The 27,093-nt window shown below is 28.6% G+C and overlaps 2 protein-coding genes across 2 annotated transcripts; one reads left to right on the forward strand and one right to left on the reverse strand.

Annotated features, from left to right (window-relative positions):
- Positions 1-1,385: 1,385 nt before the first annotated feature.
- LOC101515061 (ABC transporter G family member 36-like) lies at positions 1,386-12,441 on the reverse strand. Its single transcript, XM_004510251.4, has 23 exons — positions 12,189-12,441; positions 11,660-12,032; positions 10,306-10,515; positions 10,053-10,137; positions 9,777-9,936; positions 9,600-9,676; positions 9,442-9,495; positions 8,949-9,039; positions 8,014-8,315; positions 6,374-6,972; positions 6,088-6,248; positions 5,752-5,861; positions 5,504-5,660; positions 5,137-5,286; positions 4,710-4,870; positions 4,294-4,626; positions 3,903-4,193; positions 3,581-3,664; positions 3,346-3,479; positions 2,931-3,158; positions 2,662-2,833; positions 2,301-2,555; positions 1,386-1,993 (listed from the first exon to the last, which is right to left on the reverse strand). Exons 2-23 carry the CDS (start codon positions 12,016-12,018, stop codon positions 1,721-1,723), a joined length of 4,446 nt encoding a protein of 1,481 aa, XP_004510308.1. The 5' UTR covers positions 12,019-12,032; positions 12,189-12,441; the 3' UTR covers positions 1,386-1,720.
- An 11,466-nt stretch (positions 12,442-23,907) lies between these two features.
- LOC140918870 (uncharacterized) lies at positions 23,908-24,435 on the forward strand. The gene has a single exon (XM_073363675.1). The coding sequence runs from the start codon at positions 23,908-23,910 to the stop codon at positions 24,433-24,435; it is 528 nt and encodes a 175-aa protein (XP_073219776.1).
- The last annotated feature ends 2,658 nt before the right edge of the window (positions 24,436-27,093 follow it).

The raw sequence follows: 27,093 nt of genomic DNA on the forward strand, positions 1-27,093 counted from the left end.
GTGACCACAATAAAAGTTTGTGATATTTGTTTCTATTTCATTTTTAAAGATATGTCTTATTTTACTTAAATTTCATTATGAGGAAATACAGAGATATCCAAGAGAAACAAAAAGTAAATATATTTTATAAAAAAGAGAGATTAAATAATACATTTTTTATACAATTTATTAAAGAAGGATTAAAAGGAATTTTCTAATATATTATTCCAGGAGGTAATCAATTTTTGAGTTGCGTCCAAACTTAATATAACTGCGTCTCTCAACGAAAATTCAAACCTAAACTTAATATGATGTGAAAGTGAAAATTTAGTCGATTAGATATGACTCCTATTTAGTATACAAATTTAATACACAAGAACCTTGTAAAATAAAATGATACAGGAAAAATATAATTTGATTTTATTCAAAATATTTGAGCAAGAGTTCTTTATAAAGAAAATTAAGTTGCATTTTATATTCGTCCTTGAGAGTTCCCCCTAAATCATAGTACTATATGGAAGATGCTGCTTTAGAACTCTTGTCTTGTTATATGGGAGTACATCACAAGATGATACACGACAAGATTCAGATTAGAGAGAGAGAGAAGTTCGAAAATAAGGACAAGTTTTTGTTCTCCCTCACTCCGGGAGACAACCTCATGATGACAGCTGCAGAATCTCCCGATTGACTTCATTCTTTGTAATGTAAAATATGTGAAAAAGACAATACTCTATGTACAAGTCACAACACTATGATTCACGACACCACACTCTATAAAGTCAAATATTTCTTACTAATAAGTTTATCTCCAAAATACTATTTAAGTTGATTTATTTAATCTAAATTATAATTCTTTTCTTATAAAATACAACTATTTTGAAATTGAATATCAATTTCAATAATTAAATCATGTGTTTAGTATTATTTGCGATGACATCTCGAAAATTAATGTTTTTAAAGATAGACTTAGTCCATGAATTTATCAGCCATAAAATAATAAGTGAACTTCTTTTTTAAATGAAGGAAATGTTGAGTTGAATTGACACATTGTTTAGGAGTTATGACATGATAAGTTGGAGCATAATTTAAAAATTTTATTTAGGAGGACTTTCATTGATCTTTATTTTGCAATTCATAATCATGACAATTGATGGACAAATAGACTAAATTGATTAAGGATTTTCAATTTCAATAACTAATTTGTCATTTCATGAACTTTTGGGATACAATTATAATGAATAAAATGAAAATTTGCTCAGATTTCTTTATTTATCAAAACTCAATGCTTGGAACAAGTTGGTGCTCTATATATAGAACAAGTTGCACCACTTGATAAGTAATAATGACCCTTTACCATGATCAGATTTAATGATTCATCATTAATCACATTTAAACATACAATAATATTAAGCCAAAAGAATAAGTTTTTGTTTATGTATGACAATAATCATTTATACAAATACTGATGAAATGCAACACCAAATTTCTTCTAAGTTGAAAACCAAACTAACAGTAGCATGATTAACAAGATTTACACTTAATAACACAACACAACCCTCTGCTAACAAAATTATAGTAGTCATCTATAATATAAAATATGTTGCATATATAAATCACTAGAACTCATTACAGCCTAAGTTATATACATACACAAGTTCACATCACATGGACTGTAATGTAACAATTTTGCAGCAACATAACTTCATATTTTTCAAACAATGTAGCTAGCTAAGTAGTTTATTTATCTTGATTGGAAGTTCAGTGCCTTGATGCAGAAGGAAAATATAAAGGCAAAGAAACAAGTGAAAGCAACCAAAACTCCTGCAACTGGACCCATGAAATCAGGTTTGAACCCATAATGGTGTTCAATATATCCTTTGACAGTGAAGTTTGCAGTGGATCCAACCACATGAATTGGATCATCTATGTCTCTATATTGTGAAACAATTAATCCATACACTGTCCATGCTACTGGACAGATCCAATAATACCAAATCCACCATCCAGGAATTTTCTGAAAATGCCAAAATTGGTTAAAAATAATGTTAGTAAAAGATTATATTATGATTTAATATCTTGTTGGTCCTCATAAAATAAAAAACCGCTAAACAATAGTCCTTTAAATTTTGTTCATTTTCTATCCTTATAACATACAAAAACTGTGTGTTTTTAGTCTCTGTCCAGACTAAAAACATACGGTTTCATCATGATTTTATAGGGATTAAAAATATATTTTTTTCTATAAATATTTTATAAGGATAATATATTCTTATGATAATGTGTAGTAATATATGAAATAACCAAACTAGAATGGTACTCACTGGTTTTGGAATGAAGAAACCAGAGAAGAGGTTAAAGATTCCATAGAAGGCTGCTGCAAAGATTGATGCAACTTGATGATTTGGTGTGATGGAAACAGTCATCATTCCATAGAATGTGAAGTACAAGAAGGAGAAGTAGCTGACAAAGAAGAACCAAAAGAACTTTTCCACTTTCCATTCAAAGCTCACCATAGAATACACTATGAGTGAGTAATATGTTGTTTGAAAAAGCACAAATGGTAGTTCTATGAAAACCTGCAATTGAAAATGCATTATTGAGTGGCATAACATAAGGTATTGTTAATCAAAACAAGTCATATGCACCACAAAATGTATATATATATAATAATCATCCTCTAACCTGTGCTAAGGCATAAGGCAAAGGAGCATACATTCCAGCAGCCCTTTCTCTATAGAACACTGTTCTTTCAATGGCTACAATTGGTTGAACTGTTTGACAATTGTTAACTCCAACAAAAATAATTGCAGCATACATTGCTCCTATAACAAGCGATAGGTCGGTTGAGTTCCCCCTAAACAAAGATAATAAGAAATAAATTAGCTAAAATTCAGCACTAATGTTTGAAGAGTACTAAAGTTAGATTTCATTGCATGAATCAGTTTTCTCACCTGTTTTTGCCAACTTTCCAAAATACTGATCCTAACATGAGGGAACAAGCCAATGTGAAAACAAATCTGACTAGATTGTAATCTGGACTCCTCCAATATGTCAACCACTGTTTCCAAAGACAAGATTTGAATTGTCCCCATGTTGATTGTGAGTACTTAGTGGCGAAAAACAAATCATTAGTTCCCGGCGGGGGTGTACTTAACTCCTTCACAAGAGCTTTGTTTCTCCTAATCAATAAGCAAATGTTTTAAGGTTAAACCAACTCAAATATGCAAATATATTTCAAATATATGTATTCTAACTGTTATGAAAGTTAAATGACCAATTTAAGAAAAGAAACATAAATGACTAATTCGATACAATTAAATAACTTAAAGGACAGTAGCCAGTAGGAGCAACTTTGCCGTTACTTACTGGAACAAAGCTGATGACTTGTAGTATTCAGCAAAGTCCATTCCGAGCCGGACTTCAGCTGCTATGGAGCTAACCTCTAGCATCCATGTTGCAGGATTGTACATGTCCTTGATTTTTGGAACCCCTTGAATTGACTGTGACAAAAGAGTAAACATGAAACTTGATGTTAAACTTGAACTTAAACCACATGTTAAAAGCACATGATAAAAAATATATAATCAATCAGTTGTAATACCTCAAAGTATTCGACGATCTTGTGTGAATTCCGGCCTAAAGGTCCTGCGTAGATCAATTGCCCTCCTCTTTTCATCAACAAGAGCTGGCACAAAAGGAAATATTAATTTATTTAAGTACCAAAAAGAATTTTTTGGTCTTAAACTTTTAGTTCCTAGGGGAAAGGGGTCTGATAACTCGAGTTCGACCAAGAGGTTATAAGTATAGTCTAGCCAAAAATTGTTTCAGCAAGGGCTCAAACTCAGGCTACCAACGGGAATGGGAGATACAAAGAGAATCAAATGAATATGGTTTACTATATAGATTGGTTAGTAATAGTATACCTCATCAAAGGCTTCAAAGATATCAATGCTAGGCTGATGAATTGTGCACACAACTGTTCTTCCAGTATCCACAGTGTTTCTTACAGCTCTCATAACAATAGCTGCTGCTCTTGCATCTAGGCCTGAAGTTGGTTCATCCATGAATATAATTGAAGGATTAGCAACAAGCTCAACTGCGATCGTCAATCGCTTTCTTTGTTCAGTTGACAACCCTGTAACTCCTGGCAGCCCCACAATAGCATCCCTGAGACTTTGCAGCTCAACCAAATCCATAACTTGGTCCACAAATTGCTGAAAAATATCAATTAAACGAACAAGTTTTATTTCACCCTTCTATGTATATGCACATTTTTTAAGAGAAGAATTGAAAGGTATAGTTAGGAACACTTACTGTCTTCTCATGATCAGTAACTTCTTTAGGTAACCGAAGGAAAGCCGAGTAAATCAAAGATTCTCTGATAGTTACTTGAGGCGAATGAATATCAGTTTGTTCACAGTAACCAGATACTCTTGCAAAGGTTTCTTGGTTCTTAGGGTATCCAGAGATTCTAACATCTCCTTCAATGTATCCGCCGGTCTTTCTTCCAGCTAAAACATCCATTAAAGTTGTCTTCCCGGCGCCGCTAACTCCCATTAGCGCTGTAAGAACTCCAGGCCTAAAGGAACTGGTTACATCCCTAAGCAATTGTAACCTACTTTCTGTAACTCCTTGTTCTTTCATTTCCTGTCAAATATTTTATCAAAGTTAGAATGTCGACAATGAAAATTATAAAGTTTTCCTGAAAAAATAATTGATGTGATCCTTACTGCAGGCATGTCCACAAAGTAATTAACACTGTCAAAGGACATTGCAAGTGGTTGAAAAGGTAGAATCATTCCTCTTCTTGGGGCACCTCCAGCGTTTGAATCAGCATTTCTTAATCCATTGGGATTAGTTTGGCTACTCATTCTTTGCATGGCTACTTCTCCTAAAGTGATTCATGCACAACACAAGCATGATCAACAATCCTCAAAACAATAATACATTAACAAGAAGCATTGTTTTCAAATACTGGATATAGTATAGTGGAATTTTAACAAATTGTTATTTTTCTAAGATACATCATTTAGTAGATAGTATTGTCAAATAACTGTTACAGTAGCGTTATAACACTGTAGTGCAACAGAATTTTTTTTCAACAAACTGCAATTGATAACACTAATAAAGATCAATTTTATGTTTTGAGACACTTACTTGAATTATTTCCATCAGCTGTAGATAGTGATCGAAGCATTGAATCTCGGGTGGAAGGCGGCCTCACAAGTCTTGGTTCGTTTACATCTCCTTCAGCCTCCAATTCCGTTGCATCTTCTTCAGATATAATTGCTTGCTTCTTTCCAAGAGCTATAATGCACAAAACAAGAAAAAGAAAAAGTTTTATTAAGACATAAATTTAAAGAAGTAATAACTTGTGAAACACGGTTACTGGCACAGACACATCAATACTAGTAATAATTTGAGAAAATAAATTAATTGAATATAATCGGTGTCTGACACTGAGACACGTCTTCGATAGAGGTAATAACTCAATTGAAAGATTGATCAGAATGTGAAATCTTACGATTTAGGTACATAAGTGAAAGAGTGAAGAGAACATTGAATAAAACTGTGAATCCAACAAGAGCTGCAGCACCTATCCAATACCATGAACTTTTATCAAAAACATCAAAGTTCCTTAACACAGCCAAACCTAATGTGGTAGTTTTGTCTGAAGAAGACTGCAATGGAAGACAAGTTAAAGTCAAAAACTAACTCATAAGAAAATGATTCATTTCTTTTATTAATTAAAAGTTTATGCTATTTAATTACCCCTGGATGCATCCACCTTGGAGCTAACATTTCATTCACAGATAAGGCATTGAAAGCATATGTCAATGGTGAAACCCAATTTGCCCACACCCACCAGTTAGGAATTTCACCTGTAACCAATAAAACATCCATTGTGAGCATATTCTTTAAACAACAAATGTAAGAACAAACAATCAACTTAGTGACTAAATTGAATTTTTATTTAGTTCAGTGACTAACTTGGAGAGAAGGTGATATTTTAGAGACTAAATTGAATTTTATTATTCAATAATGTAACTTTAAAAGCTCTTTTGAAATGGTTTTACTTAAAAGAGGTTTAGATTATTTATCACTCACGTTTTGGAACAAGGAAACCTCCAAGTAGAAAAACAACAAGAAGCATGAGAGCTCCACCAGTGTTGGCAATAATCATTGTTCTACATACTCCAGCAATGAATCTAAACATCCCAGCTGCCATTTGTTGGATAAGGAACACCAACAACAATTGCTTAAAAAACCTATACGTTGGAAGAATCACTAAACAATTAGAACATCACTTAGTAATCATGATCATGGAATCTCAATTATTCTAAGAGTCTTCTATAAAAAATAAAAAATATGTTAACAAAATAAACGAAGATACCTGCTGGCTTCAGGAGCAAATCCTATGGTGTAATAAGTAACAACCATCCAAGCAAGAGACTCAAACATAGAAATGGGTATCCTCAAAAGGAAATTAGGGAGTGTGTAAGTCCAAGCAGGATGGAAAAGATGATCTCTTTGTTTATAAAAAACAGGAAGCCTTCCAATAGTAAGTGCAAGTTCAGCAAAACCATTGAACATATTCATAATCATAGCAAACAAAATTGCACCAATGTAAAGTGAAGCACCATCTTCATTATCTCTACTCATTTCAGTCCTCAAGAAAAGAGTTGCTGATATGATAGCAATGATGCAAATTTGAACTGTCTTGAATATGTAGACAAAAGAGTTTCTTTTGATAAGTAACCATTCTTTGTCCCAACATGCTTTGAGAATATCTTTTGTTGGAACTGAGTTTTTGCTGTAAACAAGAGCTGCTTTGTGTGCACTTGACTTGTCAAATGGAACAGATAATTCTTGTTCAAGACGAATTCCAACATGGAATCGTTTGAACTTGTTTGCAAACTCTGTTACGGTTACATATCTGTATGGTTTGTTTTTGTCTGCCCAATATTGTTCTTGGTCCTTTCTTGAGGTAACCTGTTCAAAGTTTACAAATGATAATTATCATTTTCAGTTTCTCTTCGTTTTTTTAGAGTAAAATACTATTTTGGATCCTGAAATTGTAACAACAAATTTATGAAATATCATATTAAGTAGTTTTTATGTGACTATCAATAAAAGAATGTTTTATATTATCAAGAAATAAAGTTAATTAAGGTGATATTTATAATTTTTTTTATCAATAAAAGAAAAATATGTCTCTATTTTTTTTATCTCATCTCAATAAATTTATGTAATTTGTCTATGTTGATTCCATCTCATACAGAATTTTAAACACAAGATTCGAACATGTAATAATCTTAGAATTTTTAAGAAAATTTAAATTTTCAACCCGTATAAAACTAAGAATGTGACCCGACAACAGTGTGAATAAGTTACAATATACAACGTTATCATAAAATTTAAAATTAGCAATGTGTTGTGTCATGTTTGATAGGGAGCGCCTTCATGCAAAAGTTGTGAGGACAAATATCATAATTTTAAATTATGCAAGTACAATTCTTTCTTTTTTTTTTTTAATGATATTTATAACTCATTTGTTTCTCTCTCTCTTTTTTTTTTTTTTTATAAAAAAACGTTTTTAAAAGTTGGGTATCTATTTACTCTTTAAATGAAAATTAAACACAAGTAAAATATTTTATTACAATGAGAAGTTTCATTGTGTAGCCGCTTAACTTTAAAAAAATAGTGACTTGTTTTTTTTTTTAAATAAAATAATTTTAATTATTATAACAATAAAAAAATAGCTTCAATTTCATATAAAATATAAATATGAAAAAAATACATTTTTACTCAATTTCAAAGTTGATTTTGTCTTTTTATTTTTTTTGACAAAATATTTTCTATAAAAAAAGTTACACAAATGAGTTTAAAAGTTGGTAAATGCCACAAGACGATACCTAAACAATATTATGGGCCCATGAACCCAAATTAAAAAAAAAAAGCATAAGTTATGTGGTGTTTAATAAGGTGTGTGAGGGTACATAATTAATAAAGTGGTCGTTATGATGATGATACCTCTTGCAAGAAATCAGCGGTTCCCTTTCTATCAGGGCAACGGAAGCCACATGATTCAAAGAATTCAACAATGTGGTCACGTGGACCTTGGTACACAATTTGACCCTCTGATATAAGAATAATGTCATCAAAGAGATTGAATGTTTCAGGAGCTGGTTGAAGAAGTGACATTAAGATTGTTCCTTCAGTTAGGTGCACAATCTGCTGCAAACATTTCACTATTTGAAATGTTGTTGAGCTATCAAGACCCGTTGATATTTCATCCATAAACAATGTTTTTGTTGGACCCACTATCATTTCACCTGTTTAATCAAAATCATAATTATTTTATTACTCTAGCAAAAAACTACTATCATTATTTGTTAAAGGAATATAATTTTATTTTTGAAACATTTTAAAAAACTCTACACGATTAAATGTGATTAAAAATTAATTTAAAATTTCTCTATATTTTCTTTTCATTGTTATTTAAAATCATTACTTAAAGCAAAATATTTTTCTAAAAACAAATAAAAAAATGTGACTCCTTTATTAGTTTTCTTCAAGGAACCAAGGTGGTAGGTAAAACAGGAACCTATATTTTTAATTTAAAATCAATGAGTTTAGAGTTTTGTTTGTTAGTATGAAATCCAAATCTCAATAAAAAGCATATGGGTCCATGTGGCCGGATTTTTCTAAATCTTTAGAAAAATGTAAACATATATTATGGTTGAGTAAATGATTGATTACCTTTATCTTGTCTATCTACAACTTGCAGCCACGTTCCAATATTTATCAATTAATTTCAAGGCAAGTGTTGGATTTAAAAAATATGACTATATTATATATATTTTTCTTTAATTGATGAATTGAATGTGACTATAATAGAGATGTTCTATATAATTTGGAGTCAAATAACATTGAAAAAATTATTTTGACTTTTCAATCCTTCTAACCTGTGGTCACACGCTTTTTTTGTCCTCCAGATACACCTCTATGCATCTCATCTCCTACTATTGTGTCCTTACAAATATCAAGCCCCAATATCTGTTTCATACATCATCAACAAATAATTAATTGTGATTTATTACAACATAATCAAACCGTTAAGCATAGTGGTTAGCAATAATATGTTACTTGTAAATGAACTAATTAATTATTAGTATAATGGTGGTTTAATGTAAATCCATATACGACAATTGATGCTCCAATTGGGACCTACTTTAACCATAATATTTGAATTGAGTCACAATATAGGGTAGGTTAGTTGAAATTTTATGAAAAAAACTTTTCTCTTAGAGACTAAGTCTTGATAAGAAGAATATAAAGCTTGGTTGGTGGGAGTAGTTTAAAATTAAGGTTAATTTATATGAAAAAGTCATATATAGTATTTTTCTTATTTCTATCATTTTAATGTGAAACAAAAATGTTGGTGGAAAAATAACTTACTTTTAGAGTATAGTCAGTAATGAGACTGCTTTCTGTTCCTTTCACTGCAGTAGCCTACAATGCATAACAAGAATTTAGAATTTTGGGTAATTAATTACTCCTTTATTGAAGAATTATATAATAAGAATAATAACAACTTTAAAAATTAATGAAAATACCTTCATGAAAAGGTCAAGTTCTGCCTCTGGAAATATGCCAGCTTCTTTTTCCCTTCTAGCAAGCTCACTTAATAGATCTTTAGTCACATTATTTAAAATCAAAATAAAATTAGTAATAAATTAGATATACAGAAGAAGAAAAATAAAATTAAAAAAGAGATTGTTTTAAATTAGTACCATATCTAGTTCCAACTCCTTGGCATCTTGCTGAGAAATCCAAAGTTTCTTTAACAGTCATTTCTCCAACATGAACATCATTTTGGCTAATATATGCTGAAGTTTTTCTTGGAACAAACTCATTTAATTTATGTCCATTGTAAGTAATATCTCCTGTTACCTATTTCATCATAATCATACACTCATCATTGTTATTCCTTAAGTTTCATTAGAAAATAATATAATCTATATAAAGGACATATTTGTATTTAATTAAATTGATGTGTTGGACTATACCCTCAATTCAGAGTCCAACTTTCCAGCCAATGCTAACAAAAGGGTTGTTTTTCCTGAAGAAGGAGGACCTAACAAAAGGGCCATCCTGTATATAATAACCTTAGAGGTTATTATAAAATAAAATAAAACTATATAATAAAATCAAACACTACATATATGTATATGTTTGGTATCACATTAAATTTGTCTCAACTATAATGCACCACCATAATTTAATAAAACTACATATTAAGGCCTTGATCATATTAATTACCTTGATGGTTTAACAATGCCAGAAGCATTTTTAAGAATTGTGAGCTTTGTTCTCTTAACTGTACTAAGACCAAACATACCAATAGCTGATTCAATAATGTTTAATGCAACATTTGGTAATGTTGGCAAAGCTCTGCTACCAACATATGAATCAGCCTCAACAGTCAAATTCTTAAACCTCACTTCTACTGTTGGAAGTCTGATTCCAACCCTGTAATTGGAAGAAGAAGAAGAAAAATCAATATATTGGATAATTATTAGTGGTCATATTTTGAACAATATTTTTCACATCTTTTAAAAGAAAAAGAAAAAATGTTTAGATATTTTTGTATGGAACATTATTCCTAGAAATTGAATTGAATCACTTAATAGCATTAAATTCAGGTAATTTCATCCATTCAAATATTAGGTTTAAAGTATGAAAAAAATTTATATGCTTTAAATTCATTGTCTATTCTGTTTAGCAAAGTTAAGTATAAAATTTGACACTTCACTAGAAAAGTATAGATTTTAACATTCTTGCTAATTTAGTTGAAATAGCATCTTCAATAATATTCATATAGGTTGTTCAAGGCCCATGTTAAGTATGGTCCCCCCTTATTACAATTTTCTCAATATTAACGTGAAATAGTTATTTCTGTTTTGTCTTTAGAAAATGATGATAGAGTCAAATTATAAACAATAATGTGGGGCAAAAATTATAGAAAGCCAAAGTAATTTAGAATCAGTAAGGATAAACTTTTGAACAATGATTTATAAAAAAAATGAAATAATACTCTTAAAAATAGTATTTCAAATAATAATTTCTTGCATAATTTCAAATCCATTTTTGCACTTCAAATTTTAATTCCTACAAACTTAAATTATTCCAAACTTGAATTATGGAAGAAAGCAAGGGCATCTAGAGGGATTAATTTTATAGATTTTAAAAATTGAGGCTAAAAAATTTATTTATCACATGTTCATTGATAAATAGATTTGACGCGGTCTGAATAATCTTAATCATTGATAAAGATCAAAAGGACAGAAGTTTTAAGTTTTTGAATCACCAAAGTTATATATGAATCGTGAGATCTTTATTCAACAACCTAGATCACTTGATGGCAATGTCCAAAGAACAACCATGTAGAAAGAAAAATATAAATGAAACTCATGTTCAAGATAGGCCGCAGCCAGTCGGACACATTTGGACCATCGAATAAAGATCGAACGATCGAGATTTCATACTCAAATTTTAGATTTAACAATAATTAAAATCCCGAACATAAAATCTAGATCATTCGATCTTGGTCAGACGATATAGATACGGTAATTGATTGCGGTCAAAAGTAACAAATCAAAATTCTGAAACTCACTTGTCAGTTCTGTTTCTGAATTTCTTAAGGTACTTTTCATTATCTTCTTCAGCAACCTTAAAAATTTGGTCAATGATTTGTTGTCTTTCATTCATATCAAGCTTCCTAACATCAACTTCCTTATGTTGCATCCTGTTTCCATGTTGTGGTTGATCACCCTCAGTAAAAGTTTGCATGATACTTGTTCTTAACCTATCATATGTTGGTAGTTTCTCAATTGCAGCCCATTTTAGAGCCTCTTCATCTTCATCAACTTGTGAAGTCCTCCTAGAATACCTACCACTTGCAAACACTTCTTCCATTTTCCAACTTGACCTACTCAAACTCCTACTTATACTTCTGCTTAAATTACTATCCATTTTTGCTTTTCCTTCTGAAAATAAATTTGAATTGAAAAAATCAAGTTATTAGGAAGAAAATATCAACAAAACAAACAAAAGGGTTGTCTTTTTTTTCTTTCTTTCATATTTCTAATCAACCAAACAAATTAAGAACAAAAATAAAGATGAAAGAAAAAGTATATACTCACATGAATATATTGTTACTTTTTTGGTCTAGTAGAACATAAAACAGAACAAGGAAAAATTAATGAAGGGGAAGATTGGTTTGAAATTACAGTTTTCTCCAAAGCTCCCCCTCTTGTTTTACTTTCTTCTCTTTGTGTTCCTATTGTGAACTCATGAAAGAGTTTTTGAACTATGTACTAGGTACTGGCCTTAGCTAAGCCTCAACTTGTATTAAAGAAAGGTTTTGTGAGATATCTATCTATATCTGTTAAGATTAATATTATGTGTGGATATTACTATATATATAAGATTGTGACAAAGTAGAGTGCTGGAAGAATTTGTCGTATTGTTATTTTATGTTCCAATGGGATAATTTGGCAGAACCCCTATATTTTATAATAAATAATGATGATATAATAAACTGTTGCTTGTGTTGAATGCAACTTGAGTCTATACAAGCATAAAAGTCCATTCAAATATGAACGCTCTTTCAAAATATGAAAAGCTTTGTTCAAACATACATGTATGAATTAATTAAGCTAACAAATAGACCACACTAAATTTGTGTGGTGGTAAGAAATTTAGATACTTTGATATATATATTATTACGTTCATGAAATTTTTTTTTTTTAAATTAAATTTTTGTCTTTTAAATTTTACACTCGTTACAACTTTAGCCTTAACTTCAAATTTTTATTCAAAGAGATATATGGTTGAAATGGATTAGTTAAAGAGCGAATAATAAGAAGGTTAAGGATCAATTTTCATCTTCAATATAAATCTAATAATATTAGTATAACATACACTGGTTCAAAAGAAACTTTGATTTTTTATCTCAAAATCACAATGTGACATTTTATTTTTGATACGTAGACGAGATGATAAATACTACAAAAAACTTAATTGTGTAAATTACACAATATCTCCTTACACAATTGCAAGGTTGATATTTAATTCAACAATATCGATATTTGTAAATTAAGATTTAAAAATATGATGTAACATATTTTTAAACGACATGATATTAAATATGTTAACTTGTTAAAACTATGAGTTCATTTATATTAATCCACCTCATTAAATATTAAAATAATATATTTAAAAAATAACAAAAATATTTAAAAAAAATAATATATTACAACAATGTTTATATATTTTAAAAAATCTAAAATAGAATACAATGATGTTTATATATTTTTGTAACTTCTTGACTTTGTCCTTTTGTAATTTATTTTTAATTATTAAAAACCTTTTTGATATTTTTGTTATTTTATAAATTTATTATTTTAATATTCTATGAGGTGCATAAATATACATTCATTTGTATTTTATCATGTTAATATATCATATAATTTAAAATATTACGGTATCACTTTTAGATCAAAAATAATAAGTGTGATATTTGAGAAATCTAAAACTTAAATTTTAAAAAATCTGCAAAAAAAAGAGACTATTGTATTAAAAAGAAAAAAATTATTTTTGTAAAATAATAAAATAAATAAATCAAAAATAATATATATATATATATATATATATCAAATCATTCATTTTGTGGCCTTAATATGATACTGTTTTAATATTTTCATTAAAAAAAATATCGGTTTACTACAACCAAATCAATCCTTAACAATTCTAACATGTGAAGTTCATTCGGGATGCGGAATTCTCTTCGTTAGATTATAGTTTTATATTTAACTTTGCAGTAGAAAATGTTAAATTAGTTTCCAACTATACAAAAATTGTCAGAGCTACAAGAAAAAAATTGGAAAAATAATAGCCAAAGTAACTGGTATTTGACTGGTATTCGTCATCGTCATTATCGCAGACTTAATTGAATTAAGAATAGTTCTTAAAAATAAAAAAATTAGGCTAAATCTTAGGATACTTTGTTTTATTTTATTTTATTATTATTATTATTTTGTTTGTTTTTATTTATTTTTTATCTAGCAATTGTTTTTCTTTTACTAAATCTTTGAGGATTGTATTAAAAGCAACACAATCCGCAATTATCTAATTAAAGTTATTTGGATTTGGACGGAGAAAATTTATTTTTATTCAGTGTGGATAGATATAACAAGAGACCGGAGTGGAGGTAAATTTTATTTTTTCCACGCAGCCGATTAGTCATAAAAAATTCACTTTCGCCCCCATTTTATACGTAAAATTTAGATATTCATATTCGTTTGTGGGGTTTGGATTTCTCCGCATGCACCCGCATCCATTTTATATATATAAAATAATAAATTTAAAAATCATATTAATTATAATTAATATAATAAAATTATTATTATTATACAATAATAAAATAAAAAAATATTAAAATCATATTTTCTATAAAGAGAAGATTATAATATTTAATATTTAAAAAATATTAAATATATTGAATATATATATACATAGATCTAAAATTTAAAAATGTCAATAATATTATTAGCGAACTGGATTCAGGTACGGGTGCAGAGTGAATATCAACACCCCTAAATATGTTTATGCCGCCGAGTTTTAATTTCAGGGAAATCTGCACCTATATCCAATCAAAGCGAATTTTCTCCCAAATCAAGACGGTTTTGTGTCGGTACCTGCATGTTGAATTTTGTTGACATCTCTAAGAGGACTTTTTCCGAAATTAAAATTTTACGACGGGTTAAAGGTGACAATATTCACTCTACACTTGCATGCGAATCTGCTCCACTAATAATATTATTATTATTTTTAAAGTTTATATCCCATTAACATACATAATTAAAGGTTGTGTATTCTTGTTCTTAAATTACCAAATTTTTATTTTTAAATCATTAACAACTGTTTTAAAGATTCTGCTTACCCGAACTCAAAAAATTTAAAGATTTTTTCTTTGTCATATAAAAAATATGTAAGACTTTTAACGGGGTTTTTATGCTTGATATTTTGGCATAGAAAATATCTAGTTCTTTTGGACCGATTCCTCTTCGAATTAAATAACGGAACATAAACATAAATTCAGTTAACTTGTATGAATGAATCATATTTGTTACACTTTCAATTTTCTCTTTTTTAATATAAAAAAGGTTATGTTTGAATTTGGTCAATTAATCTGTGTGTGTATAGTATACTGCCAAGAACTGAAGAACCAAAAAAGCTTGAATTATTCATCTGAAAATCTGGAAAAGACTCTGTCAAAAGAAAGAAAGAAAAATGTCATTAAAAAGACAAAAATAAAGAAAGAGAATGAAAAGACCCTTCTTAAGTCCTAACTAATTAATACAAACAAAAACAAGGAGAATAAAAAGTCAAATGAAGTGCAGCGTAATGCCGACCTATTCTAATCGTGCACCCACACTAGATCTCAGCCGTTTATTCTGATCAACCGGCTTATATTTTAAAATATATTTAAATTCAGATTATGAGAAGCTAAAATACGTAGGAAAATTTTGTTCTTCCTTTATAAATTACGGATACTTCAAGTACCACGTGCAATGTCACGGACAATCATCCATGACCATCGTAAATCTATAACACAAATCACAATCTTAGAGAAAAAGAACCATCAATATAGCTAGATATTGTTTAATTAGTTTTTTTTTAATAATCAGCTTAATTAAGTATTTTAAAGCCTATTTAAATTGATTTATTAATTTAAGTTTATTTACTGATATAAATTTTTGTAAATCTGTTTCAGAGTTTATCGGAACAACCTATATGTTCATATGTTGTTTTCAATTAATTTTCATCAATTATAAAAAATAATTTATAAATTATATAAAATTGGTTTGATTTTATTTTTCTGTGTTATAAAAATAACTTATACACAATTATTTATCCAAACACGGTCTAAGTGTTCATTGATTTGAAGTTTATATTATAATTTTCTATATAAAAATAATGGTATTTATTATTAATTATGATAATTCAATTCAATTAATCCTTAAAATTGTTGAAAAATATTTTTCATCCTCTACAAATAAAATCTTATAAAAGATTGTTTCAAGTATATTTTGAAACATATTTTGAACTTGAGTTTTCATAAACAATTTAAAATTTTATTAATTATTTGAATTTAACTACTTAATTTAAACTACATTCTTCTACTTTTTTTTTTTGCTTTATTTAAAAGACCATCCTAGAGGATTATAAAAGACCTACCGTTGTACACACAAAAATCATATTAATAATTTTTACACATAATTATTCCATTTTGTTATTTAATATTATATTTTATTTTGTGTTACTATTTCTATTTTATTTTGATTAGTATATTGGAGTGTATAATATAAATATTGTATTGAACTGAAAAGTCTAATGATTTTTTTTATAAATAAATATTAAAAATTAATTATTATGTTAGTTTTTTTGGTTGAACTTATGACATTCTGCTTTTATGCTCATTTTGTGTTTTTTATAACTCACCAATTGGGTTAGTTACAAAGACAAATACAACTATTGTTAGTTTATAATCAATAGTATGTAACTACTACTACTATTCTCTCTCTCTCGTATTAAATAAGGAAACTAATTTTTTAAATCAATAAAAATAGATAGACTAAAATTATAATTAAATATTTATTATTTTATATTATTAAATTAGAGGTCTTGAAATTATTTGCAAATTTTTCATTATCAATGTTATTGTCATTGAACTTGTGTTCTTTTTGAAGTGTTATACCTATCTAAATGAATATCTATTCTTTTTAATGAGAGAAAACAAAAACGTGTCTTATTACATTCATATTCAATACAAGTATAGAAAAAACCATACTACTCTTAAAGTTAACATTTTAAGATTAAGTCAATGACTTGAATGTTAAAGTTTCAAGTTCAGATATATATCACATTTTATATTATTACATTAGAGGTTATGATCATTTGCAAATTTTTCATTTTCAATTTTATTGTCATTGAAGTTGTGTACATTATTCTACTAGTATTATGTCTAGGATGATAATAGGTATCTATGGATACACTTAGTAATATTATGTTATCTTGCCTGCTAGATAAAAGTGGTCTTCGTACGACTATCCATATTTTGGTGAGTTTTAGCCAAATATGATGTCGGGACCGATCAATTTTATTTGGGTCGGATTGAATTATCAATTTGTATTTTCTTTACTTTAAATTTGAACTAACCTAACTCAGTTAAAAGTAGGTTAGGTTGGGTTGGATTTACTAGTTATAAAAAAAAAATGTATCCCAAAAAAAGAAATTAAATTTAAATACGTGAACATTACAAATATTATAAAATTTTATCACAACATATTATTCAATACTTCAAATCTATTATGCACATAGAAATATGAATTTTTTTATATAATATAACTTAGAGAGTTAAATTATTCAATTCACAATACAAAATTTCAATAAAAATTTAAAAAATCACAAATTATAATCGGTTATAACAACAAATATACTCATACAATATTATATTAATACAAAGATAATTATCAATTTCACTCATAATAAAATAATAAAATAACGAAGAAGAACGGAATAACCACAAGTACGGTAACTTCATTATTTTAGAAGTATTCATATTTCATAATTTAAAAATGCATCTACAAACAAAAAATATTATGCTATATCAATCTTATTAATTTATTATATTTATATATATATATATATATATATATATATATATATATATATATATATATAGATACATATATCACTATATCCACCTTCACATTCATTAATTAATTGACAATTAAAATATCAATTTATTTTATTTGCAGATATCCATTAAATTATTTATCTCGTAGCTATTGTATATTTTATCCACAAATATAAGAGGTATGGGATTTTTTTCCATCCCTAATTATGATAACTTAAATGAGTTTGCTCAAATTAAATTTTAAATGTTGAGTCATAGCACATCAAAGGTTAAAAGTCATCACGCATGATGGTAGCCTTATATACCTACGGTTTGCACATGTTTCCTCCATTCTAGAACTATAGAACTGGAAGAATTAGCGTATTATATAATACAAGTAGAATATCCCTCAATCAATATCATGTTGCTAATTCTAGAAGCCGTTCCTTTATTAATCAATTATATAATTAATATTTGTCCTTAACTCGAAGTGTTTGGTTTGAATTTTTTGTAATATGAATAGAATGTAAAGTCTCAATCCAATCCTTACCACTTCACTACCGAGTTTATGGGAGTCATATTTGTTATTGAAATAATATGTAAGATTTGAGTGCAAATTTATAGGGATCGGACTTAATTCATATTTGACAAATTAAGCTTTTAGGAATAATAATTTTGTTCTTTAGTAGATCAAAAATAAATGATTTAATTATTTTGAGATGATTAATAGAATTTTATTATATCTTATATTTATAGATAATAAAATTAATGTACAAATAAAATTACTAATATAATATTTTACATTGTTAATATTTATTGATGTGATACTTTTCCTTCTAATATTTATGATCTTTTCAATAGAAACATAATTCGTTATAGTTTTATTCATATGAGTTTTCTTTATAAATTTTTTAATGAAATAGTACTTTGTATATTATTGAAGATTGTTTTCTTGGATTTTAATATAGTCTCCCAAACATAAACACATTATATTTTATTTTATTTTATTTTTAATATTATTTTAGAGTACTGCAAATGATATGTAATTAATTTAGTGAGTCAATATAGATGAGAGCAAATTATAAGTAATTAACTTAGGGAGTCAATATAGTTGGGATGTCAGGTTAATCATGTAATGTTTTTGCACTCTATTTTTACTTCAAAAACGTCTCAAACAAAACCAATCAAGTCTAAAGATGTTTAGTTCAGATAACATGTATTTCCTCCGAATGTATTTATAAGTCAAAATAAATGTATTTAATGTAAATCTTAAATTAAATATATCAATTTTTATAACCAACTCTTACTTATAAATAAGGTTAGAGGAAGTATACGATTTTAACCTAATAAACCTATGAATCCAACTGATGGTAAGAAAATTGGGAATTTAATTATGTCATATTAATTACATAATTAAGCATTGGGAATTTAATTATGTCATATTAATTACATAATTAAGCATTTTTTATTCTTTTATTTAACTACACTCACAAAAATTATTAATCCCTTTTTAAAAAAAAATTGAATGTTTAATTTTATAATTTTTACTGTTTTTGTCTCAACCTATATTTTTTTACTCCAAAAAAAGTATGTGTAAGATTTTTAAATAACACCTTATACTTAACATGTAGACATGACAAAATATGTGTGAATTTATATTTATCCACCTCATCAAATATCAAAATAATGTATTCAAAAGCTAACAATAATATTTTTAGAAACTAAAATAAATTACAAAAATATTCATTTATTTTTGTAACTTCATAACTTTATCTTTTTATAATTTATTTTTAACTTTTAAAAAAGTTCTTATTATTTTTAAATGTATTATTTTAATATTCAATGAGATTATTTTACCTTTAAAATTGATTTAAGTTAAAATTATAATTTGTAGTTTTTAAATTTAAACATAATTTTTATAGTTAAATTTATTGTTCAATTCAATTTTACTAATTACATTTAAATAAAATGAATTTTATAAAATGAATTTTTATAAAATATTTATTTAAATATTTATAATCTTATCGAGTTATCGTACAACTTTCCAATATATCCGGGTCATTATTAAATAAAAACAGATAAAAAAAATAAAAAAACAACAAACAAAATCGAAGACAGCTGGTATGAACATATTGTTAGTCGTCCCTAATGGGAATTTGTAATAAGTTGTTTGTTACCTGCACCAACCATCTAGCTAGTTAATATTTTATGTAATAAAATACTCAAATTGGTCCCATTCAAACCGAGTTATATTATTATATAGTCAATGCAATATTGCAATGATTCGTTGACTTAGATAAATGAAATTTAAAATAAATAGTTAAATTCAAGCAATTAATAAACTATGAATTATTTGGAAAATTTAAGTTTAATAATTAATTAAAAAATAATAATAAATTTTATTTATCTCTCATTCAAACCATGAATTTATAAATCTCATTTTATTGAGAATAAAAGATTGAAAGAAATATGCAATAGAGAGAAAAAGGACAAGAAAGAAAAAGGCATTATTTTTTGTTGTTTGGTGCTAAAGGTAAGATGAGAAAACTTTTAATGGTGGACGGCTAAAGAATGCAGATTCAAAACTCTACTGTCTTGCTTCGATGTTGACTATAATCATGTCTTGCTTTCGATGTTGACTATAATCACTCAAATACTAACTTCCTACTTCTTATATACACATACGATCCATTGTTCATAACTATATACAATATATCCTTTTCAAAAAACTTGTCCCTTTTTACAATATTTTATTCACATTTATTTATTTATTTTAACTAAAATATTCTTAATTATTTTATTAACTCTATAATGAGAATTGGGGAAATTGGTGGGACAAAGTCCCAACATAAATTAACTAGTGGATAATTTTCTATGTCATGAGAGGAGTCGGGATGATGACTAGTACTCTCAATAATTATAAGGTTAATATTTTAAAAAAGAGTATTTGTTGATAAATTGTGTGTAATTACTAAATTAACCAACCTTTTTATTTGTGTAAATTAGTTAGTCCTTTTAATTAACAGGAGCTATCAAATTGTTTTACGAGATTTGTATTTAGTGAAATGAGTTAGATTTTTACAAGATTCAAATCTCAATTAAGAAATGTGTCTATATTTAATATATATTATGTTTTAAATAAAGTTATTTACGGTGGAAAAAATGGAATCTATGGGGGAAAAACAAAATTAAACGTTGAATTATTATTTTTTTTTTTTTTATAGAATGTTGAATTATCTATATATGTGAGATAAATACACAACAATTCATTGATTAATTAGATTTAGAAATTTATGTTGCTTGGTTGACTAATAAAAAGAGGTAAATTATGCTCGTGGTCGTTTGATCAATTTTTCGGATCGATTATTTAAGTTTTGTTTCAATAGGTACCTTAAGTATAAAAATGATTACAACTTAATCATTTTTTAAATTTGTTTTTTATACTCCTTATAGAAAGCTCATATGATTTTTAGACACCAACATTTACTTAACTTTTCTAAATTTCTTGGGTTTCTTGCTTTAAAATACCGGTGGATTTAAAGCAAGCTAGTTAAAGTGGCAGATCTAGAATTTTATAGTTAATACATATATTTATAAAAGGAAAATATTTTGATATACAATTTTATAGTTGATACATATATTTATATAAAAAGAAAATATTTTAAACTTTTATAATATACATAATTATACCAAACCTAGAGTCAATCTAAAAATTATTTGGTGAAAAGTTAAATTGTTAATTTATTAGTATGGCGTATGAACAAACATCAATCAAGCTCATAAAATATTATAGTAACCTCGAAGAATTAGATATAGTATGTCGGTTTATAAAATAAAAGAAATAAAAAACCAATAAAGAGTGGAATCGGTCAGAAGTGTTTGTAATTTAGCTGTACTTGGTCCAATTCTTCCCTCCAACCCCCCAATTGATTTTTAATGCTATATTCAATATACTTTTGGCATTTATATACATATAAAATTGACGTTTTCTAATCACACATTCCAGACTTTTTTTATGGTACACTTCAAACTTCTAAACTCCAAACAAAAAGTAAAACTTAGAAGACCTTGACCGTGCCCTTCCCGCAGCATGTCGCATAATTATTGTTTTTCGTTTGAAGTTTTTTTTTATAATGTTTGAAGTTAATATTATATAGAGAAATATATAGAAGTTGCTTAAAATGTATATATATATATAGAAGTGGTGACTGGTGACGGCATACCATTGTGGTCATTTGCAGTTGCAAATACATAAAAACAAGATTGTGATTTATATTTATAGAAAGTATAGAAGATATTGTTAATTATGATCTTCATTTTTATATATAAAATTTCATTGATCAAAATATATATAAAAATTAAGAAAGTTGAAAGAAGTATTAAATTTGTTAATAATTATGATTGTTTTATAAATTTATCTTTTAAAAGAGAAATAATTTATGTATTTGTCATAAAATTTATTAAAAATTATTATAAAAAAATATAACATAATTATTAGTATGTTGGTGAAAAAAAATTAATTAATACGGTAAAAAATTTGAAGAAAATCTGGAGACAATAAATGAACAAAAGATCTTATATTTAGAAACAAAAATAGTGAAAAATTTAATTTAATTAAAGTTTTAGTCGTTATATTTTTATTTATTCATGAAATTAATTTTTTTTAATTTAAAATCTAAGAGTTAAGTTGGTAAAGTCAACTCGTATTTTAACGGGAACACTTTTATTTTTGTTTTATGTCATTTTAAGTTGTTTTATTATGGTTCATACAATTCATGTGTACGTATAAGTTAATCTGGCCGATCAGAGCCAGCTCAATCCCTAAACTACTAAGATTTTATGTGTATTTATATATTTACCTTTAAAAAAATGTTATCCATTTATTTAATTTCCCTGCAAAATTGTTGCTAATTTATATGTTGGACAGAGGGTGGATATATATATTATCAACATATCCCTGTTTCTCTGTCTTTGATTATTTGAGAGATTCTAAACCCACACCCTTGATCAACATGGTGGATTTTCTCCGTTAAAATCAATATATCTTTGTAAGAATTGAAATGGTCAAATTTTGTTGTCATATTTAATTAGAAAGCTAATCTTAAATATAGTTTATACAAATAAAATTTGATCAAATTTTAAATTAAATAATTCAATTTTTTTTCCTAGTCTAATCAAATATATCAGCTTTAGTTGACTATTTTTATTTATATTTGAAACTTTAGTAATATGTCTCTTAGGAATGAGTAATACTAGATTTAGTGTGTATTTATTTGCAAATAATTCATGTGGTTTCTTTTATAAAAACACGTTTGAATTGATTAATTTAAATTTATATTTTATTGATTTGGATCAGTTAATCTAAATACAATTTAAATGTTTTTCAAATTATTAAATGAGAAAAGAAACCATTGTTGATTTTGTATGGGGTGGCCTTTCATATACTTTCATTAGTCCTTTTTTATAAATATCACTTGCAGAATATTTTACTTATATTAAAAAAAGTTAGTAGTGTAGGTATATTCTGTGTTTTACTAAAGTATTATTTGTGTATAAATGAATTTAATATTAATTTTTTATTTTACAAGATGAATTTATTGGAAGTTATAAATAATTCAAATGTTAATTTTGGGCCAAGTTAAGTGGTTCCACATTGTAACTATATAAATAACTTTGTGTGTAATGTTTTAGAGACTAATGCCATTTTGATATACTAATGAAAAATCAGAAAATAACTCTCTTCCATAATCTCTCTCTTTTCTCCATCATTTTCTAAAACACCACAATTTTCAATTATCAATTTTCACCATTGATTCACCCTCAAATTCTTGATAGTGTTCCAACATCTGGCATCAAGAGCAAGGTTCAGATCCAAATTTCCGCTGCAATCATGTCCGTTTCCAATGACAAAATCCCTACCAACCTTCCGATTCTTGATTCGAAGAATTATGACAAATGGCACAAACAAATGAAAGTTTTGTTTGGATATCAAGATGTTCTTGATATGATTACCGATGACATTACTACTCTTGATAAAGAGGCTACAGCAGCTCAAGAAGCGAAATTCAAGGAAGATAAGAAGAAAGACTACAAGGCCCTTTTCTTGATCCATTCTTGCGTCAATCCCTACCAACCTTCCGATTCTTGATTCGAAGAATTATGACAAATGGCACAAACAAATGAAAGTTTTGTTTGGATATCAAGATGTTCTTGATATGATTACCGATGACATTACTACTCTTGATAAAGAGGCTACAGCAGCTCAAGAAGCGAAATTCAAGGAAGATAAGAAGAAAGACTACAAGGCCCTTTTCTTGATCCATTCTTGCGTCGATAGTGACAACTTCGAAAAAGTTGGCGATTGCGACTCGTCGAAGACAGCTTGGGGTATTCTTGAGAAAACTTATGCTGGTGCGGATAAGGCGAAGGTGGTGAGGTTACAAACTCATAAGCGGCAGTTTGAGTTACTTCAAATGGAAGACAAGGAAACGATTAACGATTACGTGACGCGTGTGACACGCTTGGGGAATCAAATGAAGTCGTGTGGTGAAGCCGTTTCCGAACAGAATTTTGTGTCGAAGGTATTGCGTTCTTTAACACCAAGATTCGATAATATTGTGGTGGCGATTGAGGAATCGAAGGATCTCAAGACGATGGTGAAGTCGTTTCCGAACAGAATTTTGTGTCGAAGGTATTGTGTTCTTTAACACCAAGATTCAATAATATTGTGGTGGCGATTGAGGAATCGAAGAATCTCAAGACGATGAAGAAAGATGAACTTCAAAGTTCATTGGAAGCTCATGAACAAAGGATGGACGAAAGAGGAAACGCTAAAGCCAAAGCGGAAGTTGCTTTGCAAGCCCGTTTCAACGAGAAGAATAAGAAATCGAAAGGGAAATGGCCTTCTAGAGGAAAGAAGAATTTCCAGAATTTTGATGGAAAAGAGTCACAAAATTCAAGGAAAGGTGAGGGCAGTTCCAAAGGTGGTGGTCAAGACAACTACAGGTCGTTCGACAAAAGTACCAAGAAGTGTTACAATTGTCAAAAGCTTGGGCATTTCGCAAGATAGTGTAGAGCGAAACCAAGGGAGAATCACGCGGATGAGGCTAAGGTTGCTAGGCAAGACGTGGATTATGATAACACGGTTCTTGTAATGATCACAGAAGAGAACTATGGCATCAAAGAGGTGCTGGACAGCAACTGTGACAAGAGGAAGTTGCTGGACAACAACTATTGCAGTGTAGAAAAATCTGCAATAACGCATTCGGAGAAAAGCGCAATGGTAACAGTTCGAGATGGAGCCCAATGGATAAATGAGTGGTACTTGGACTCAGGTTGTTCGACACATATGACGGGAAGAAAGGATTGGTTCGTGAAGATCAATCAAGCCACGCGAAGTAGAGTGAAATTCGCGGATGACACGACATTAGCGGCCGACGGTGTCGGTGATGTTTTGATCATGAGAAGGGATGGTGGTCATTCCTTGATCAAAGATGTGTTGTACATTCCAGGAATCAAGTGTAATCTCTTGAGTATTGGCTAATTACTTGAGAGGAATTACATGATTCGGATGGAAAACAAGGTTTTGCGCGTTATGGACCAAAACGGTGTTTTGATCCTTAAGGCTCCTATGGCTACCAATAGGACTTTCAAGATTGAGTTGGAAATCATGGAGCATAGGTGCTTAGCCACAACGGCAAGTCGTGATGAATGGTTGTGGCACTACCGTCTTGGACATCTGAATTTTCGAGATCTCAACGCGTTGTAAAAGTATGAGATGGTGACTGGACTGCCTAATATCAATATTCCAGCTGAGATATGTGAAGAGTGTATACAAGGGAAGAAACACAAGAATAGTTTCAGCAAAGATGCAGATCATAGGACTAAACATCAGCTTGAGGTGGTGTATTCCGATGTGTGCGGACCAATGCAAGTAAGCTCGTATGGAGGTAATCGATACTGATGACTCTTCATCATATGCATATTTTCCCACTGTTTTTGTCTTATTTATCCTCAAGCATCAGTTAAATTAAGGATTTATTTGATACATTTTGTTGATTTTTGTTCTTTGAGTTAATAAAATTTTTTTTGTTTTTATTTCGTTGATTAAGTAGGAATTTGTCGTAATTATACATTGCGTTTTGTTTTAGTGCAGTGCTGAATTTTGGTGAAAAATCAACATGATATATGTGGAGTCTTTCAGCCATATCTGGAGTTCTAGATGTCCAATTAGTGTCACTCCAAGTGCTAATGAAAGCTAAGATCCATATCTACAACTTTCATGAAGACACCGGGACCAAATTCAGACGTAAAAGATGAGAAAAATGCAAACTACATCAGATAGTAGATGCTGTGCGCCTGGAGCGCATTTCTCGTGTTTCAGTTCTGTCAACGCACGCCTGGAGCGCGCCCTGCGCACCTGGGGCGCGCGATGCACACCAATAACCATAAAAACGCAGATTTGTACTGTTTTAGGGATCTTTTTCACTATTGGGAAGTTGAGAGACTTGTGCCATAGAATAGAAACTCAAAGACGGTCATTTCTAACATCATTGGAGCAGTTTTATCAAGAATCATTCATGAATCCTTCTTGTAATTCTTCTCTAATCTCTATCTCTTTTATCTCTGCCATGAGTAACTAAACCCTATTTGTTAGGGATGAGTGTAACAAGATGAAACCCTTATTTTTATGATTTGATTTCTAGTTATATGAATGAGTTTATTGAATTATTTTTCTCATCTCTGTGCTTAATGCTTTTTATTGCTTGATCAACATTAAAATGTTCTACGATTTGTATTTTGAAACGGAAGTGGACTTTACAAATGCTTGAGATGAGAAATTCATGAATTTGTAGTCTAGACATAGGTGCAGGTCATGAAACCAATTAAATTAGTTGCAAAGCAATAATTTACAAGAGAATTTCTATACGGTAATGCTTAATTCTAATCTTAAATCTACTAAGGAATTAGGGGTTACTTTGGAATTAAAGGTTCTGTCACTAAGACATTAGGGCAAGAATAATAAAGAGAATTCGGTAATAATTCAATAAAGGAATTCAATAACTAGGATCAAATTAGACACCAAGGTTGGATTCGAAGTGAAACTCATCCCTGACATTTTTCTCATTATAAAAGATCAATTTTATTATTGTTGTTAATTTCAAACATTATTTCAATCAACTTGGGAACCTTTTTGTTCAATTCTAGTAATCAAATATAATTCAATAGTAAAACGCAATCCTTGAGTTCGACACTCGGTACTACCGTTTTATTATTACTTGCAACGATTCAGTACACTTGCTGAAACGCTATCAAGTTTTTGGCGCCGTTGCCGGGGATTGCCAATTCACTATTGAATTAGTTTA

Source organism: Cicer arietinum, chromosome 7, assembly GCF_000331145.2.
Source record: "Cicer arietinum cultivar CDC Frontier isolate Library 1 chromosome 7, Cicar.CDCFrontier_v2.0, whole genome shotgun sequence".
In the NCBI taxonomy this organism is placed as follows: Eukaryota; Viridiplantae; Streptophyta; class Magnoliopsida; order Fabales; family Fabaceae; genus Cicer; species Cicer arietinum.